Genomic DNA, 19423 nt, shown 5'->3' with positions numbered 1-19423 from the left:
AACGGGGCAGGGTCCACAGGGGACTTCTTCCCTTTTGTGATTGTTGGTGAAAAATGTTTTTTAAGAGCAGGTCCCACTGACCTCTGCCTGCTCTTAAAAAATTAAATTGAAACGTTTCATATTTATTTTTTGAATGCGTCCCGTTTTTTGTTTAAGAAAAACCAGCTGCATTTCAGGAAAAAGAAACTGCTTTATTGAAAAAGCAGTCACAGACATGGCAGGTCTTTTGCAACCCATTTGGGAATCACGATCTCTCTGTGTCTCAGACACTGTTGTGCATCAGCGATTGGAACTTGCAATTTGCGAGTTGCAAAATGATGCAGATTGCGAGCTGCAAACACTAAGGGTCATACATCTGGCCCCAAGAGATGGAGCGGATGGGTGTAATAGTATTAGATAGGTGACTGCAAGGAAGGCTGGTCCAGGCGGTGAGCATTGGGGGAAGTGCAGGACTTCGGCTTGGGGCATTCCATTTTGAGCAGGAATGGTGAAGGACCTTAAGTAGATACATTGCCAGCTGCTATTACAATTTTTCACATTGTATACATTTGGTGGAATTAGTATGGTTGAGGCACCATCTGAAATACCTCCACCTATTCTTGTTTATTCATTGCTTGCAAAATAAACATATATACCTACACAGAGGTTTAAAGCTACAGGCAATAGTGAAGGCTGTGCCTTTGATGCCTATGCAGAGGCCACATATGTCAAGAGACCTGAACCCCTTATGTGAGATAACCCACAAGGAGAAGTATAAGCCACCCCTGATGTAGTCTGAAACAAAGCAGTTATGACCCAACGGTAAAACAAATATGCCACGCATGCGGAGACATCAGGGGCATATTATCAAGCCAGGCGATAAAATTATCGCCGCTTTAGCGGCAGAAAACTGGCGCTAAAACTGCGATAATGGGCTTGATAATATGCTCTATGGAATTCCAATTGAAGCCCATGTTAGATGTCCTTCACATCTAACATGGGCTTCAATTGGAATTCCATGGAGCATATTATCAAGCCCATTATCGCCGTTTTAGCGGAGTTTTCTGCCGCTAAAGCGGCGATAATTTTATCGCCTGGCTTGATAATATGCCCCAGGGTGTGGTGCTGGAAGACCAACACTGACATGTGCTTTAACGTACCATCACAGATTACAACAAGATTGTGCCAGATGGCAAAAAAATTCTTTAAAACTCCACTGAAATAGTGTACATATTCTCTGTACCTTTTTATTATCCCCTCTCTTAGATCCATTCACAAGTATTCTTTTGTGAGTACTTTTGTCATACATTTGTCTTTTTGTGAATTATTGCTGAACTTCTAGGCTTGGTACGCGAAGCATTTTCTGTGAGTAATTCTGTCTTACATTCACCACTTTCTCAGAAATTTCCATGGGTAAGGTTGGCTTATGCAGAAGCTTGTTCCACATTCTTTTTACACTTAGAAGCAGGAACTTGACCGTAGACTGTGACATCACTGAAGGCACGTGGGTCCAGAAGGGGACAATATTTCCATAATTTGTTCTCGGACTGGGGCATCATTTCTGAACCTGGTTTAGACTACAACATCCCTGCACACACCCGACTTTAGATTACTCTAGAACGTTTACGTCAGACCTTACCTCAGAGTATGAAATCACTCGTGGAACCGAATGTCAAACTGTGAGATGAGTCCATGAATATGACTTCAGACTGAGGTGTAGTGTTGGGCCTCAGGCCTGCATGGTGTATAGGTGTGGACTCAGACACGCGATAGTATGGTGCAACAGCTGGCCCAAGGCACGTGCGCCCGGCCCCTTCACCTGACTGGTGACGCATGTGGTCGGTGGGTGTAGAGTGTATGTTACATCCTGGTGGAACACTAGAACGTATCCAGCTGGATACTACATGAGTCATTTTTCCAGGAATGCCTTGCTAGTCACAGACATGTATACAGGGACATTTGGGATAATAAAATTGACATAAGCCTTATTGACAGAAAGAAGTCTGCTAATCTTAAAAAGCACTGAATAGACTGGATTTATAGGAGCAGCAAACAGTAAACTGCAGATTCCAGATCAGACTAACACCATCCTAATGAGGCACTGTGTTGTATGTTGTTCATCACTTCATGGTAAATAAATTAAATAATTGAAATAAAACATGTAAATGCACCACATGTCTTCTTTTGTTTGAACATTGTCAGAGGGGACGTGCGAAACATCCCTTACAAATTCCGCTCTCAAAAATACTATTCCTTTGTTAAGAGAAACCTTTTACAAAATTGTGGATTTGCCACCGTTTGACCAAATCCACCTTACAAGCACATCTTCATATCAACCACAACTCAATAAAAGCTGTTTTGCTTTTCATATCCCCATTGTAAAATGTCTAGAAGCGTTTTCTTAATGAACTAAAAGCCTTAAAAAAATATTCGGCCCTCAATCGACTGTGTTTTTTCTGTTTTACCTGCTGTTTTTTGTAGCCTTTATATGTTGCTGGCACAAAGTACTCAGACATGCCCGAATAGTAATATGTTGTGGCATTTAAATACATAGACTTACCAAACCAATATGTTTACCACTGCTGCGGACAAAATGGACGCGCTGGGCACCATGTTGCTCGCTACACTCTTTCCCTGGTGCGGAGGGGGAGGGTTATCAGAATGTGCATTCTGTGGTAGCCAGCGTTCTCTAATGCATCCTACAAATGCACTTCCCTCCACTTTCTGAAAGAACCCCTTCCCTTCACTCTCCTAAATGTTCAATTTGGTCTAGCTCTAATTGAACTTGGCCCGAGTTTGCCTAATGGGCCAGTGTGCTACAGGGACCCATAAATCTGCAACCACTGCTAAGTCAGCTAGAGATGTTTGTTTCTCCTCAGCTCCCTAGTGCCATTGTCAGATGTTGTTGCAACAACAGGGCAGAGTTGTTTGTACCTGTGATGAACATAGAATAGCTACTATTCCGAAAAATAAATCTGGCCTATTATGGCAACCTTTTTTTCTTTATTTCTATTTCTTTTTCTTTCTTCCTTTTGCTTTTCCTTATATAAAACATACTTATTATATATTTATTGTCTTATATTGCTACTTTTCTTATTTTTAGCAATTTATTTTTTTTGTAATTCAATTGGTATTAGTCAATATTGATGTTGTATTGCTACTGTTGACAATTTTTGTTTTTTTAACCCCTTGTGTGCCCATGACGAGCTGGACTCGTCATGGGCCGCGGTTGCGCTGTGCCCATGACGAGTCCAGCTCGTCATGAACCCCGCCCCCTAATGCAACGGCCGGCACAGGGCGGGGAAAGGGCGCGGCACACAAGGGGTTAACGCTTCAAAAAAAAATATTAAACACAATAAAAAGAGTTATTTGTACCTACACCCGTTATCTAGAAACCACAACATGCCTTCTTTGTATTCAAATATTCCTAATTTTCTTTATTCGATTCATTTGCAGGAACCTTCCGGCAACATTGAGTTTCCCTTCATGGATGCAGGAAGTACTATCACCACCATTGTAGGCCCCAGTGCTTTTAGCATCCCTCTACCCATTCGACAGAAGCTGTGCAGCAGTCTGGATGCCCCGCAGACAAGGGGGCATGATTGGAGGATGCTGGCCCACAAGCTGAACTTCGACAGGTAGATGCAATGACTGTCAATCATGCAGGGTGGAAAAGGTGGACTTGTGTTTGTCTCTGAGGGCCATGTACAGTGAAGTGGCAGAGAGAGGCATTAGCCTTCCTGGCTTAACGCCTCTCTCCGCCACTTCTGAAACGCAAGGCTGCACCATATTTACAAGCATGTGGTGCAGCCTTTCATTTCCCCTGCGATGGCGCTAAGTTTAGCAACTTAGCACCAACGCAGGCATCTTTGCACCAACGCAGGCATCTTTGCACCATAGTGTAAGGGTGTCTGCGTGCAGGGGAGGATTGCTTATGTGTAGGAAGGTGTCCCTTCTTGCACATAAAGAATCCTAAAATGCCATTCTGTCACTTACATGTGTGCTGCTTCATGCAGCACACATGGAAAAAGCAAAAACGCGGATAAATAATGCATTTCTCCTCGTTTCGCTATCTTAATACCAGTTTTTACCTGGTCTTAATTTTGGCGCAGCCTCCTATGTACTCCAACCTTGTACATAGGGGGCAGCGTCAAAATGAATGGGTGTTGCGGTGGAACACCCACCGCAACACCCACTGCCCACCCCTTTCACGCTCACTATAGCATGAAAGGGGGCCTTATGTCCAAGGCAGCGTTAAGTCACATTAAGTGGTTTAACACTGTCTTGTACATAATGCGCAGCCCCTATCGTCACCACAATCTCACTATAGGTGATGTTGTGGTGGCTACAGGGGCTTGTACATATGCCCCTGAGTTCTTTGTTGAGGTATGGATGGCATGTAAAGGCATAAACTGCAAAATCAGTGACAGCAAAAAACAACCTCTCACCCCACTGTCAGAATACCCAGTGAACATCAATACTTCCCAACAATCAAGCATATGTGCACATGTATGCTAGAGCTGGAGCTAAAATAACAAATAAACCCAAGCAAATTCAACTAAGGCATAATAGGTGGGGAGTTAATGAGACTTTATGTAGACATTCAAAAGAAGTTAACATTGATAAGATATGTATGATTGATATTTTTGAGAGTAAATGTTTTTGAATTTTTTGCCAAGTAATGAGTCTCCTCGGTAATCCTAATGGGGCCGACACTCGGAGTTAGTGGTATCATTGACATTACAAGTAGTGGAGCTTCATGCAGAGATTGTGGTCCCTGAAGATGCCAAAATCTCCATGTGAAAGAAATGCCAAGTCAGCAAATGCAGAAATCAGTCTGGAAATACCGGCGAGTAATCACAAAGAAATGGCTCAGCGTGGCACTGGAAGCAATTTAGCAGGGCTGCACTGCATCATTTAAAAAACGCAGTGATTCACCGTATTCACAAATGTACGGTGCACCCGTGTGTTTTCCCTTGGGCTGGCACTAAAAAAAGCTACCTAGTGCCAACACAGACACTCTAGCACCTTGGTGGAAGGGTGTCTGCGTTGCAGGAAATCACCCCTGCAACGCTGGCACCCTTGCGTCATGGTGCAAGGGTGTCTGTGCTGCAGGGATGATTGTTTATGTGCAGAAAGGGACACTGTTGGACTTGGCCCTTTTTGCAGGGTCATCCCTGAACTTTTGCCTTCCTCCTATATTGTTTCTGACCTGTTGTTGGCTGTTTTATGACTCTGGGCACTTTACCACTGCTCATCAGTGCTAAAGTGCATATGCTCTCTATTATAAATTCATGTATTGATTAGTGACTCCATGATTGGGTTATTTGATTTACTTGTCAGACCCTAGTACAGTGCACCATTGGTGCCCAGGACTTGTAAATCAAATGCTGTTAGTAGGTTTGCAGCACTGGTTGTGCCACTGACCAAAGCAACCTGTAACGTGTGTCTCAGGCCTGCCATTGCAGAGCCTATGTGCAGTCTGGCCATGTTGACTGGCCAAGTGCACCCACTTGCCAGTCCCTAAACGTTCCCTTCTCTTCATATCAGACACCCCTAAGGTAGGCCTCAGGGCAGGGTGCATTGTAAGTTAAAGGTAGGACTTGCCCTGGTGTGTGTGGCATGTCCTAATAGTGAATTACAGCCATTTTCGATTTTCACTATTGCAAGACTACCTATTCCCCATAGGCCAGAATGGGCAGTTTGATTATAACACCTTGTAATCCTAACTGACCCAGGGAACATGGTAGAAATTCGAGTTTAGTATGCCTGAACTGAAGAATGATAAAATACATCTTTTAGTGAAGTTGGTTTTAACATTCTGTGTTTGAAAATACCACTTTTAGAAAGTAGGTATTTTCTTGCCTAACTGTCCAAGCCTGCCTCCGCTAGGTTGTGTATTCCATGTCTGGTTTGTGAGTGACAGGGGCTGGGGGATTCCAAGAGACAGGGTGAGTCAGCACAAGGCTGAACAGAGAGATCTGCATGTAGAGTGATGGGAGGAGTTGCACCTGGAACCTGAATAGGGCTGTGCCTGCCTTCCACAATGCTGGCTCCACCTCCTGTGATGCATCTGATGTCCCTGGCCCACACTGTCAAAGGAAAGAAGGAGTCCTGTAAACAAAGTGCTCCAAGACTGACCAGAACTGGTTTGGTATAGGCAAAGGCCTCTCTGCTTTCAGAGAACAAAGAGAATATGAGAATAAATACTGGGGCCCAGACCCTAAGACTTTAGATTACTTCTGGGAAACAAGAAGAAACTTTGCTGAGGAGAGGAACCAGAGAGAGAGAGACTGCAGGAGGAGAGCATCCCTATGCTGTGTGCTTCTTTGAGGATTCGCCTGCAGTGGTTATCTGATTACCAAAGAAAGGAGAAAGGACTTTGTGCTACTTTCATGAACTTGTAAGAAGATCTCCAAGGGCTTGAACTAGAGCTTGCCTCCTGCCTGAAGTCTCAGGGAAAAGACTTCACCAACCAGCTCCCCTGAGTTCTCTTGCTGGGAATCTGAAGTGCCTGCAGTTGAGCTCGGCCTTCTGAGAGACTGCGTGTCACTGGGAGCTGGAAGCGCGACTCAAGATGAACAAGCATGACGCTGCCGCATAAGTTGTCGCATCGCCAAGAAAGCGTGCCGCGGCTGTCGCCATCGCATCGCTGAAGCGCCTTGCATCACCAGAGAAGCGTGTCGCTGCCGCAGCAGTTGTCGCATCGCTGAGAAAGCGTGGCGCCACTGTCGCCATCGCATCGCCGAAGCGCCCCGCATCACTGGAGAAGAGTGTCGCCGTCGCAGCAGATGCCGGGGGCATCACCAGAGAAGCGTGTCGCAGGGCCTGTCGCGGCTCAAGAAGATTCACCGAGTCACCGCACGGTCATCGAGTGTACACACATCACCCCTTCTTTGTCGCAACATCAAGAAGATGCCATTTTTGTTCATTGCACCGGGTCGTCATCGCATCACGGCATTGCTAGTCGCATCGCCACAGAAGCAGCAGCAGTAGGGAACCGACACATCACCTCCCCCGAAGCAAAGAACCGACGCATCACCGTTCTTGCAAGTAAGGATCCAACGCATCACCTTCCCTGCAACTCTTTTGTTTGTATCGCGTTATGCATCCAAAGGTACATTGAACGCTAAGTGTCGCATTTACCATCTAAAGAGAACTAAGCTATTTCTACCGCTTTTAAAGTACAGTATTGTGGATTTTTGTCGTTTGTGGTCTTGTGTTAAGCCTATATAAAGATACTTATTAGGTCGAGGACTACCGGTCTGCCGAAGGCAGAACCGGAAGTCGGAAGATTTAATGTTTCCTAGAGTGGCTATTTAGCCCGCCTCTCTTTTTGCTTCTCCTCCATTGGCTGGCTTCCTAAACGGAGGCCAGCCATTGGAGGAGAGAGCCGTCCCTCCAAATAGGCTCCGTCTTTTTCAGATTCGGGGGCGTGTTCCTTGCTGTTCTTTCCACTTTTTAGCCACGCCCTTTTAGAACAGCATGAACACGCCCCCGAATGCGAAAAAGTTTCGATTCTTCCATCCGCCATTTTTATGCTGTTCTCTGGCCGTGAGGATCCATCCGTCCGGCGCCGTGTTGTTGGGCTGGTGGCGGCGCTGCTGGGGCAGGCTCCAGTTCCACGAGCAGGGATCCGCACCGTGCTTTGGACGTCTTTCCCCCTTGTGCCACCGGATCGGGTTTGTGTAAATCCGGGAGGGAGCTCCTGAGTTCCGAGTTTGCTTTCCGCGGTCACGCGATTACACAGTTGGCGGGAGGGAAGCGCTGTTCTTTCCGTGCGGCCGCAGCCCTTTGGCCCTCCACCTCTCCCGGTTACTCAATTAATGGGGCTGTGTGATGTAACTTCAGGCAGCGCGCGAATCCCGGCCCGTCAGCATTCCACGTCCCTCCGATCCCGGCGCAGCCTGCACGCGGCTCCCATGCCAGGGAGAAGGCGCATTTACATTAAGCCTGGCACACGCTGCCAGCAGGCTGCAATTGCATTAGGACTTGTGTCCTGCAAAGAGAGGTGAAAATGTGAGTAGCGCAGTGAGGAGTGCTGCAGCAGGCAGGATGTTAGAACTTCGGCTGCAAACAGTCGACATTGGAAAAACCTTGAAGTGAGCGCAGTAGTCCCCATACAGCTCCACTTGAGACCATGAGACATACGCCCGATGCTTATTATTACAGAACGACATAACTCAGTGTTGTAATTCCCTAACTCCGCCCTCTACTATGCCCCTTGGTGTGCACGTTGTGCGACGGAGCGATGCACAGCAGTCTTAAAACGAGCGGCATTTGTCCTATATGCTACGGCTGATGCAGTCCGCAGAGTGGTGTCATGAGCCCTAGTTTTGAAGCAGGGGTCGACTCAGCGAATCGTGAAATAATTCTGCTCTGTGTTTCTGTCATTTCCAGAGACAGGGAGCACATGGACTGCCATACCATGACGCTGCTTTGCCCCCCCCCCCCCCCCCCCAGTTCCAAGAAGAATAAAAAACACGAGTTAAAACCCTGTATTTTTATGTTTAAAACGTTTTATTGAAACAAATCAAACCATGGGGGAGGGGGATAGGAGGTTAGGGTACATATAATACAATCAAAGAAAAAAGGTGCAACTCAAGAGGGTTGGCGATGGATAGCTCGATGGGCATGGGGAAAAGCACAGTAAATGAAAGGCTAGAAATGCAAACTGTGGAATCCCTGCGTGCATATCCAACACCCCAAATCTGAGCAATGAAAACCAGCAGTAACTCGACAAAGCACAATCCACCCCCCCCCCAACCCCCATCCCCCCAGTAAAGAAAGGAAAGAAGAAAAAACAATACCCCACCCCCCCCCGTCCTATGGTCCCGCGTCAGATTAGCCCTCACCAAGAAGCCCCCCCCCCCCCGGGGCCCCCGTCTCACATGTGATCTACTCCGCCGGGATCACCGGCGGCGTCAACCTGAGAAGCCTAAGATACCTCGGACAGGTGAGCTCCCGGAATTCGGTGGACAGCAGCGCTAGAAAGGGTTGCCACAGCTCTTCAAATTGGTCTATTTCCCCCGCCACCGTGAGCGACAGCTTCTCCATTCCCAGAACATGCCAAAGCCTATGCAACCAACCTGTGATGGAGGGGACAGTGGCGGTGCGCCAGTGGATAAGGATGTTCTGGACCGCAGACCCCAGCGCAATCGCGATCTGCCTGCCCCTGCGGGACTTCAGTGGGTACATTAGGTCATTGGGGAGGCCCAGCAGGACATACGCCGGGAAGCGCGGCAGCTCTATCCCAAAGTGCTTATCCACCTCGTCCAAAACTTCCTTCCAGTAAGCGGTCAGCACGGGGCAATCCCAAAGGATGTGTGAGAGGGTACCGTCCTGCCCGCAGCCCCGCCAGCACCCCTTGTCAGTGTGTTTATGCATTTCATACAGTCTCTCCGGGGTGTAGTACCAATAAGTGGACACCTTAGTAAAGGTCTCCGTAAGGCCCGTGTGATATGCAGAGTGCCGCGCCCGATACGCAATTTTGTCCCATTCCTTGTGGCTGAGTGTCCTACCCAATTCCCTGTGCCAGCGCTCCCTCCCCGGGTTGTAATAGTGAAACGGCGGGGGTTGTAGGTACTTGTACAGGTCGGTAATTAGCTTAGCGTCGGAGGTCCGGGTAGCCAGCCACCTTTCATACGGTGTAATTTGACGAGCAGCGGTGTCACGCACCTGGGGCTGGAGGGCCCAATGCCGAACCTGCATGTAGCGCAATCTGTCCAGCTCCGTCAGGCCGAACTCCTGGCGGAGTTGCTGAAACGGAATCACTCCCTCCGGGCCATAGATCTGGAAGAGCGCCCTGCAGCCCGCCTGCACCCAATGGGAGAAAACTCCCGGCTCCATCCCTGGGGAGAAATCCGGGTTGCCCACTATGGGTGTGAACGGCGAAGGGAAGGTGGTGAGGCCTCGAGCCTCACAGACTGCGTCCCACACCCGCAGGGGGACCCTCGTAACAAAAGAAGCGTAAAGGTTAGGGGGGCGGTGCGCGCGGCGCAAGAATGGAACCTCTTGTAAAGTGCGGCCTGCCACTGCCTGGTCTTGAAAGAGCCAGTGTTTGTCTGACTCCCACCTGCTCCACTCCACCAAATATCGCAGCTGTGCCGCCTGGAAGTACCTACGGAGGTCCGGAATACCGAGGCCCCCCGCCTCCGGAGCAAGCGTGGAGAGGACCCTCTTCATTCGTGGCTTGCGACCCTGCCAGACAAAGCGGGAGATGTCAGCCTGCATTTGTCGTATCCAGCCCGCCGGGGGCTGGAGAGGGAGGGCCCGGAAAAGATACAGTACCTGGGGCAACACCGTCATCTTAACCGCCGCGATTCGTCCCAGCCAGGACAGTAGGCCCTTGCTCCAGCGACCAAGCTCCTCCTTGATCTTCCTGCTGAGGGAGGCATAATTGGCCGTAACCATCTCCGGTAATGTGGGCGCCAGCAGAATCCCCAGGTATGGCACCGTGGACGAGGACCACTGCATGGGGAAGAGTCGCTGAAGGTCCCTCCTGGTGTCCGCAGCCAGGGACACGTCTAACGCCACCGACTTGCTCATATTCATTTTGAAGCCGGCCACACAGGCAAAGGCGTCTAGTTCCTGGAGGCAAGCAGGCAGCGACCTCCTAGGGTCGTCCAAGGTCAACAGGACATCGTCCGCGTAGAGGCTGACAGTGTGGACATACTGGCCCATCCGGACCCCAACAGCATCCGGGTTATCGCGAATCCTCTGAGCAAACGGCTCCATGTAGAGGGCAAACAAGAGCGGCGAGAGGGGGCAGCCCTGCCTCGTGCCGCGTTCGATAGCAAATCCACCGGAGCTACACCCGTTGACCCGCACCGACGCTGAAGGATGCTTATAACAGTTGAATACCATGGTGCGGAACTTATCCCCGATTCCCAATTTCTTGAGAACCAGCTCGAGATACGGCCAGTGAACTCTGTCGAAGGCCTTCTCCGCATCAACGGACAGCAACATCCGCTCCCCCGGGATCCGCGAGGCCTTCTCCAGAACATGCGCCACCCGCTTGGTATTGTCAACCGTCTGTCTGCCGGGTACAAAGCCAGCCTGGTCCGCCTCCACCAATCCGGGGAGGTGTGGACCCAGCCTGGACGCTAGAATCCCTGTATACAACTTGAGGTCGACATTTAAGAGCGAGATGGGTCGATACGAACCGCAGAGGGCCCGGTCCTTCCCAGGTTTCGGAATTACCGCGACCGTCGCCCTCAGGAGATCCGGTGGGATAGCTCCCGGTTCGGAAAAGGAATTAAATAGCCGAGTAAGGACAGGGGCCACAGCCGTGCAAAAAGTCTTATAAAACAAAGACGTGTACCCGTCCGGACCCGGGGCCTTACCATGCTTCAGCCGCGCGATAGCGGAAATCACCTCCTCAACATGGATATCCCGCTCCAGGCGGTCCGCCTGAGCCGGATCCAGCACCGGAAGGGTCACCGACCCCAAATAGCCTTCGGCGTCCCGTGGCGAGGAGGGCTCCTCAGCATACAGCGCCTCGTAGAAGCCGCGGAAAGATTCCGCTACCTCTGCGTCCCCGGAGACGACCACCCCGTCCGTGCCCACAAGTTCCCTCACGACGCCACGCTGCTGCGTGACCCGGAGCCGGTGTGCTAGGAGCTTGCCACATTTGTCCCCCCCCCAGTGTAGAAGGCATGTTTCAAGCGCAAGGCGGCATACTCCGCCCTATCAAGATCCAATGCCGACAGGAGCTTCCTCGCAGCCTTCAACTGCCTCCACACCCTTGGCGCCCCCGTGCGGCGGTGGACCTGCTCAAGCTCCCGGACCTGAACGGTCAGCTCGTCCCTCTTCCGTTGCCGCTCCCTATTGTCGGCTGCGGAGATAGAGATAAATTCCCCCCGGAGGACTGCCTTCAATGCCGCCCACTGTGTCGCCTGCGAAGTGTCGGTGTTGCTATTGTGAGTTAGGTAGTCCTGTATGACCTCCCCAATGCGCTGCACTACAGACTTTTTGTGTAAAAGGGTATCCCGGAGGCGCCACACCCCCCGAGAGGGGGAGGCCGCCGGCCACTGGAAAACGCCGGTGACTGGTGAATGGTCAGACAAGGTCAGGACCCCGATGTCCGCCGCCGTGGCAGCGGCATGCATCGGTCCACTCACCAGGAGGTAGTCCAGCCGCGAGTAGGTTCGGTGTGCGTGTGAAAAGTAAGAGTAGTCCCTATCCGTGGGGTGCATGGAGCGCCAAAGGTCGTGTAAGTCCATCTCCGCAATCCGGGCCTTCCCAGCCTGGGACAGTTCCCCCGTCTGCGGGAAGCGCTGCGCCGATCTGTCCATCACAGAATCGAAGACAATATTAAGGTCTCCCCCCAAAATGACGTGGCGGTCGGGGGAAGCAGTGACCTCCACCAACACGGAGTCTAAGAAACGTTCTTGGTGGTCGTTTGGGCTATAAACGGAGCCGACCGTAAACGCTGTGCCTCCCAAGCGCATGCGATACGCAAGAAGCCTCCCCTTCTGTTCAGCACACTTATACAAAACCTCACCCCTAAAGGAGCTCGCTAGAAGAATGGCTACCCCCGCCGTCTTGTTCGCTGCCGAGGAGAAGAACTGGGTAGGGAACTTAGCAGAGCGCAGCCTATGGCAATCCCGGGGCAGTAAGTGGGTCTCCTGCAAAAGGCAAATGTCCGCCTGCGTCCCCTCCAGCAAAGATAAGATCGCTCTGCGCTTCACGGGGTTATTCAGACCCTGAACATTAAGGGTCACTACCTTTAGGGTCGACATTCCTCTCGGGGATCGGGTGCGCCGTGCAATGGGCAGGGGATCAGCGGGTGGGGCGCGCGGGGCAGCCGCGCAGGACAAGCCAAAACAGACCAAGCGTGGGCATGGACAACATCGGACGGGACCTCCCCAACCCCAGAACAACCCCTACACCCACCCAAAACACAACCCTGGCAACTAGCCAAACTCAAACTCAAACACCCCATCGTCCCAGTCAAGCCCCAAAACGGGCAAGTCCGTAGAAAAGAACGAAGTGGACGTCCAGCCACTCACCTCCAGCCGCTCCCCCCCGACCCCCCCGCCCCGTGCCCAGCATTTAAAGAAGCTAAAGGCATCTCCCCCCGGAGTGAGTATTAGGCCGTCAAGGCCACGCCGGTGGAGCCGGCCGAGTCCCTGGCCGCCGCCCTCAAAGCGTCGGCCATGTCCGCCCTGATGGTAGGGGAATCAGGACGCCCTGCGCTGGCCGCTGATCGTCGCCTCGCCGACCTCCGCCGGCTCCGTCTCTCCGAGGGCCTCCACGACGGTGTAGCTCCTTCCTCCTCCGCCGCCGTAAGCCCCAGGACTCCACAAATGTCCTGCAAGGAGCGTAGCTGGTGTAGCACCCCGTTCCATCGGAAGATCAGGCGGAAGGGATGACCCCAAGAGTACGGCGTCTCGTGTTCGCGCAGAAAGTCAGTGGCAATCCTGAAGGACCTGCGTTTCTGCAGCGTGATGGCGGAGAGGTCCTGGTAAAGCGCCACCGACCGCTCCCGGAAAGTCAGGGGCTGTTTCCTGCGGGCCTCAGTCATGATGCGTTCCTTCAGCGGGAAGTCGGGCAGGAAGGCCAAAATGTCCGGTGGAGGTGCCGATGATTGGCGCTGCCGGCCAACCCTATGTGCCCTATCAATGCTAATGGGGAAGTCCGCAGCTTCCCCCAGGATCTCCCGGAACAGGTCCCGCAGGTAGCTCCCCAGATCGGACCCCTCGTCTGCAGTCGGCACACCACGCACTCGAATGTTGTTCCTCCGTGATCTGTTCTCAAGGTCCTCAGAGTGGGCCTGGAGCTCAACACACTGCTCCCGGAGGCGGAGAACGTCCTGTTGAAGATGGACTATCTCCTCCTCCCGGCGTTGGGCCTCCGTCTCCACCGTTTCAACGCGCTCGCCAAGGCCCTACACTTCCCTGCGCACTTCCCGGACCTCGCTGGCCACCTCCCGCTTCAGTGTCTGGAAGTCCTCCCTGAGGGAGCTAAACAGTTCCTCCATAAAGGTCCTCGTGACGGGTGACTCCCCCCCAGTCACGTCCGCCGAGGCCCGGGAGGACCCCGGCGAAGGCTGTGTTCTGTCCCGCAGTTGCTGGGCCCTGCCAAGCATGTCCGGCAGGGTGCGGTCCCCCTTCTTCGAGCCTCCTCTTCCAGACATCGCAAGCACTGCGGTCGGGCACTGGTCCAGCCGCCCCAGGGATGCCCAGCTGCTGGCAAGCACTCGACGTGGGTGTCCCCCCACAAGCAGAGTCGCTGCGTCACAGGTGACAAAATGGCGGTCCAGTCCGGTCACCGCCAGCCGCGGGTGCCCATCCGAGACAGCAATGGGAGCTACAGTGGGGGGCTCCTCATCAGCACATCCCCCAAAAAGTCAGCCCGGCAGCAGCGGCGGTCACATACATCCGCCAGCAAGGGCTCCGGTGAAGGCCAACACCACTGATCCCACGGGGACAAGATGGCGGCAGGGCGGGGCAGGGCAGAACGACCAGGCCCGGCGACACCACCGGGGCCCCCAAAACGCACAGCAATCAAATAGGTTCCACCGCCGGTTTCAGGCTGTCGCACGCAGGGGCCCAGATGGTCCGACCCCAACAGAGAGTCCGCCGTACTTCGGCCAAGGGACAGGGGCCTACACAGTGCGAAGTGTCGCCGGCACAGGTCTGAGTGCCAAAGCACCCGTCCTCAGTCTTCCGCACCGTCGGGTCCCCTCCCGCAGGGCTCCTTCACCTTCCGTCGAGCGACGGGCCAGATTCCCTCCAGATCGCAACTTTCAGCACCAGGCCCAGCCGAGGCGCTCGGACAGCACTCCGACGCGCTCCGCCTCTCAGGCCCTCTGTCGCTCCTCGAGCTCGATCGGACCTTTTGGGGGCTTCCCCCGAGGCGATCAGAACCAAAACGGCAACAACGTGCGCACCAGGTGCTCCGCCACACTCCTCTTCCACGCTGAGCCTCAGCGGGGGGAGAAAAGCATAAGAAAAGGGCTCAAGCTTGGCCGGGCCGGAGGAGCTACGGGAGGAAGCGTCCGCTCACCCCGCCATCTTGGCCACGCCCCCCCAACCCTGTATTTTTAAAGCGCGAACTAATCTCCCCCAAGGCACTGGGGGCCGTCGAGAAGACTAAACGAGCTACTACCCAGAGTCACTTGGTGCTGCCTGAGCTGCCGCCGGGATCCAACCGTGAGCCCCGTGCTCTGGAGTCAGCCGCCTGGTCGCTGCGCCACACCTCTTCGCAAGCGAAGGGGTGTAACTTCAGATGGTACAGCAGGTGCAGTGTCACCGGGGCCTAGAGGCCATAGTACATCACTAAACCCTGATTATTGCAAGTTCAAACCGAGTGTATCAAAAGCAGATTGCACAGGGCTGATGTCCGGGGAGTAAAGAGTAAGCTTTCTTTCCAAGACTAAGCCAACAGGAGCTCACTGCACATGGCCTACACATGCATGTTTATTGCGACCTCGACATAAATAAACATCACTTTGCACCGGAGGAATATAAAGGGAGTCCTTATCAACTCAAATCCTATCGTTAGTTTACATTGTCCCGAGTCCCTGACCAGCATGCTGGTATTCACAGTATCATAACCCATGGCCCTGATATTAGTAAACTTTGGGAAAGCTTGTCTGTCTGGCTAATGCAGTTTCTCCCTCAGGTGCTTGGGAAAAGGATTTTTGGTCCCAGCTTGCTGCAACTAACAGCCTAGTCATCAATCTAGAGATGACTCAAAGTGTTGTTATGCTAAAAGATACAGAAGTACGTAGGCATTGAGGGAATACGTTTGTGGCATAACGAGCTACAAGTACTTGGAAATATTATATAGCAAAATGAAGAGGGATTTAGAAGCAAAAGAAAGTAAAGTCAGTAAAAATGTTGGGCAGTGCATTACTACAATTTTACAAATCTTAATGTGCCCATCGGGTACCCCCTGCTACTCACTCTTTCACTACCTCACTCTCTCACTACCTCACTCTCTCTATCTCACTACCTCACTCTCTATCTACCTCACTCTCGCACTACCTCACTCTCTCTATCTCACTACCTCACTCTCTATCTACCTCACTCTCTATCTCACTACCTCACTCTCTATCTACCTCACTCTCTCTCACTACCTCACTCTCTATTTCAATACCTCACTCTCTCTCACTACCTCACTCTCTCTCTGCTAATGCAATAGGTATCACATATGCAAAAAAGAGCTAATGCCAATAGAAATGACAATCGATTTATTTAGGGATACAAAAATGATAAAAAAAATAATGAGCAATACCAATAGCTCTACCTATAATATTGCCGAGACCATTGCATTGTAAATGCTTGTTTTTTTATAATACAACCTGTATGGTGTCCATCTGTAGTGTTGTCACTGTATTACTGTATGTGTTCGCAAATGCTTTACACACTGCCTCTGAGATAAGCCTATCTGCTCGTGCCAAACTACCAAGGGGGTGAGCAGGGGTCATTTTAGGAGTGTACCCCCTTACCCTGACTAGACGCAAGGGCCCCTATTTGGTCAAAGGTACCTACCTCTGCCAACTAGAGACCCCCAAATCTAACAGACACCTTCCTGCACATATACCATCATTAAAGGCGATTTGCTCCTCTTATGTGTGCATGCATACAAAAGAGCAAAAACGAGGAGGAATAAAAGTATTTCTCCTTGTTGTGCCAAACTAACGCCTGCTTTTCAGTGGCGTTGGTTTTTGGTGCTGCCATATATTTACAGATCCATGTAAATCTGTAAATCTGGGGCAGCACCAAAAAGGAATGGGTGTTGCGGTGGAACGCCCACAGCAGCACCCATTTCACGCTCCTTTTATGAAGATACCTGCGTAAAAGGATACAATATTAACGCTGCTTTGTAAATATGGATTGCACCATCGGAGTGCCCTAAAAAGTAACGCTCCGGTGGCACACTGCCTGGTAAATTTGCTGCAAAATTTCTTGAAATCCCTGTTATTTCTCCACATTTGTAATCACCAGGACTCCGATAACACTTATTCTAGCTGTAGGGAGATGACGGGGATTCTTTCTGAGCACTCATAGGGGGGGCCTAGGACATTGTAATCTGTGTTATCACATGGAACTGCCTACCTAAACAAAAGGTTTCTCGTCCAAGCATCCTCCAAATTTGGAGTAAACAACTAATACAGACTTTTAATGCAAAGTGACATCTCCTAATCCTAATTTTTATCTGCATTTATCAAATAGGGCTAGGATGGTCAGGCCCCCGGATGTAAAAATGGAGTGAGGTATTTATATTGGCATTTAAGCACGGAAAAACTCTCCACTGAAATTCCTTCTACCTAAATTGTTATCCAGTATGTTTATTGGGATATCCCAAAAATAGGATTCAGTTTTACCATTAGGTCGTTTGATCAACCCTTACCTCCTGTCAAGCCATTCTAAGAGTTAGGTAACTCCCAGACCAAATGGGCAGTTTAAGTGCCATGGCGCCAACAGTCGTTTATCTCCCCTATTAACGACTGTGCCTAGGTAGGCAAAGGTATCCCGTCAACCCGAAGGGGCACATTTAGAATTCAGTTTAGTGCTGCACGCGTTGGCCTTTACAGTGGTAAGTAAAGAGATGCGAGCTTTTGCATAGCATTGCGTCCCATAATCTCCTGCACAATTCTTTACTATATTTGGGCCCAAAGTCTATTTCTTGATGATCACTGTGGCATTGTAGCTATCAGACCAATAGCTGACTGCATTAGCAATATACCACTATTTCCAAACCATCTTTCATGACTAGACTCCCACAGAATATCACCTTCCGTGGCATATGTAGGTGTGAGCTGCATAAACATCAACTGCAAGAACCACAGACACACAAACTACTGTCAAAGTATCTATCAGATATAAACATCTCCCATCAAAGATTTTGACATGCATCTTTCTGAATGTCAAGCATTTTTTCACAACTATGCTGGCTGACTCTTCTCTTAGCTCATGACCCCCAGCTCATATCCAATTTGCCTTTTAAGTCCTTTCGTTGAATATACATGTCTGTGTGATGCAGCCATTTGCTGGGTTAGAGGGAACAAAAATGTGTGGCAGGTGTGGCTGTACATACAGATGCTCGTCATACTCCTACCATCTAGTGTTGTCTCTATTGCCCACACAAGCCATTGGGGGGGACAAGCGATATACGAGGCCCTTTGTTGCACTTTTGTTCAGCTGAAACATCACTTTTTTGACGTTCCGGTGGCACAATGTGCCCCGGCATGTTTACAAGGCCACATAAAGCCACTTTACGTGGATTTTCATGCACTTGTAAATATGTGCCCCGTTCACGCAGAACACTGAGTGAAAGGGGCATTCCCTGGGTGTTGCTGTGGGTGTTCCTATGCAACACCCTAGGAATGTGAAGCATTCCCAGATTTACGAGGAATCGTCAACCTGGAAATGAGTCAGAATCTATAACATCACCCTGGGGTGGCAGTAGGAGGTTCAACGAAGAGAAATGTTTTCACTTCTCCTCGTTTTTATCTTTTTCTATGTGTGCTGCATTCTGCAGCACACATAGAAAGAGCAAATCTCCTGAATTGATTGATTTTGTGCAGGAATGTGTCCCTTTCTGTACAAAATCAGTCATCCCCGCAACGCAGGCATCCATTCACCATGGTGCAAGGGGGCCTGCGTTGGCGCATGGCATCGCTTTGTGCACCGGCACAGGGGAAAAGGACACAAATGCACTGTATCACATAGATATGGCATATTCCTGCCCCTTTATTTTGACGCAGCGCAGCAAGATTCCTTGTGGCGCTGTCCTGCGCAAAAACCTCATAAATGAGGCTCTCTGTCGCTGCATAATTAAGTCCAACCTAATGCATAATTTTGTCTTTCTCTGTCACATATAGCCACATATATCTAGTGGCCCTAACTGTATAATACAATGCAATACAATACAATAAATTGCAACTCAATGCTAAATTGCTCTTGTTTACTGCAGGTACCTCAATTACTTTGCGACAAAACCCAGCCCCACCGGAGTGATCTTGGATTTATGGGAGGCACAGAACTTTCCAGAGGGAAACCTCAGCACCCTGGCTGCAGTCCTGGAGGAGATGGGGAGACACGAGACCATGGTGACCTTGGTAGAGGCCAAATATTGATTTTGTCCTGAGCTCTGCAAACAGACTTGGAGATGGAAGACATACCCAAGGGGAACTCTCGTCGAAGTCCCGGTGGAAAATATTCCTGACCAATGAGATTCACAGAGACAATTTCTAACAAAGAAAAAAAGAAATTCGAAGAAAAAATTCAAAGGTACCTTGATGACTGTAAATCAACCTGACATTCCTCTCAGCTTGGCAGCAGACTGCTCAGTACACGATTTTACAGTTTCCTAGGAAACGATTTTATTGCTATCCAGATATATGGATGAATTTTCTAAACAATACCCGTTGCTATGGACATTGTTTACATCACATGATAGACAGGGGGTATCAGCAGGGAACTGTCCA

General features: G+C 50.6%; 1 protein-coding gene across 3 annotated transcripts in view; it reads left to right on the top strand.

The window, feature by feature from the left end:
* UNC5C (unc-5 netrin receptor C) overlaps positions 1–19204 on the top strand; it is a 433268-nt gene extending 414064 nt beyond the window's left edge. For all 3 annotated transcript variants that reach the window (XM_085641158.1, XM_085641156.1, XM_085641157.1), the window contains 2 exons: positions 3436–3617; positions 18910–19204. In XM_085641158.1, the coding sequence (XP_085497284.1) occupies positions 3436–3617; positions 18910–19072 (345 nt within the window). In that variant the 3' untranslated portion in view covers positions 19073–19204. The remainder of the gene's footprint in view (positions 1–3435; positions 3618–18909) is intronic.
* Positions 19205–19423: the final 219 nt, after the last annotated feature.

This window comes from Triturus cristatus, chromosome 2_2 (assembly GCF_964204655.1).
Source record: "Triturus cristatus chromosome 2_2, aTriCri1.1, whole genome shotgun sequence".
Taxonomy (NCBI): Eukaryota; Metazoa; Chordata; class Amphibia; order Caudata; family Salamandridae; genus Triturus; species Triturus cristatus.
The sequence above is the reverse complement of the archived record's forward strand: the minus strand, read 5'-3'. Positions and strand labels throughout refer to the sequence as shown.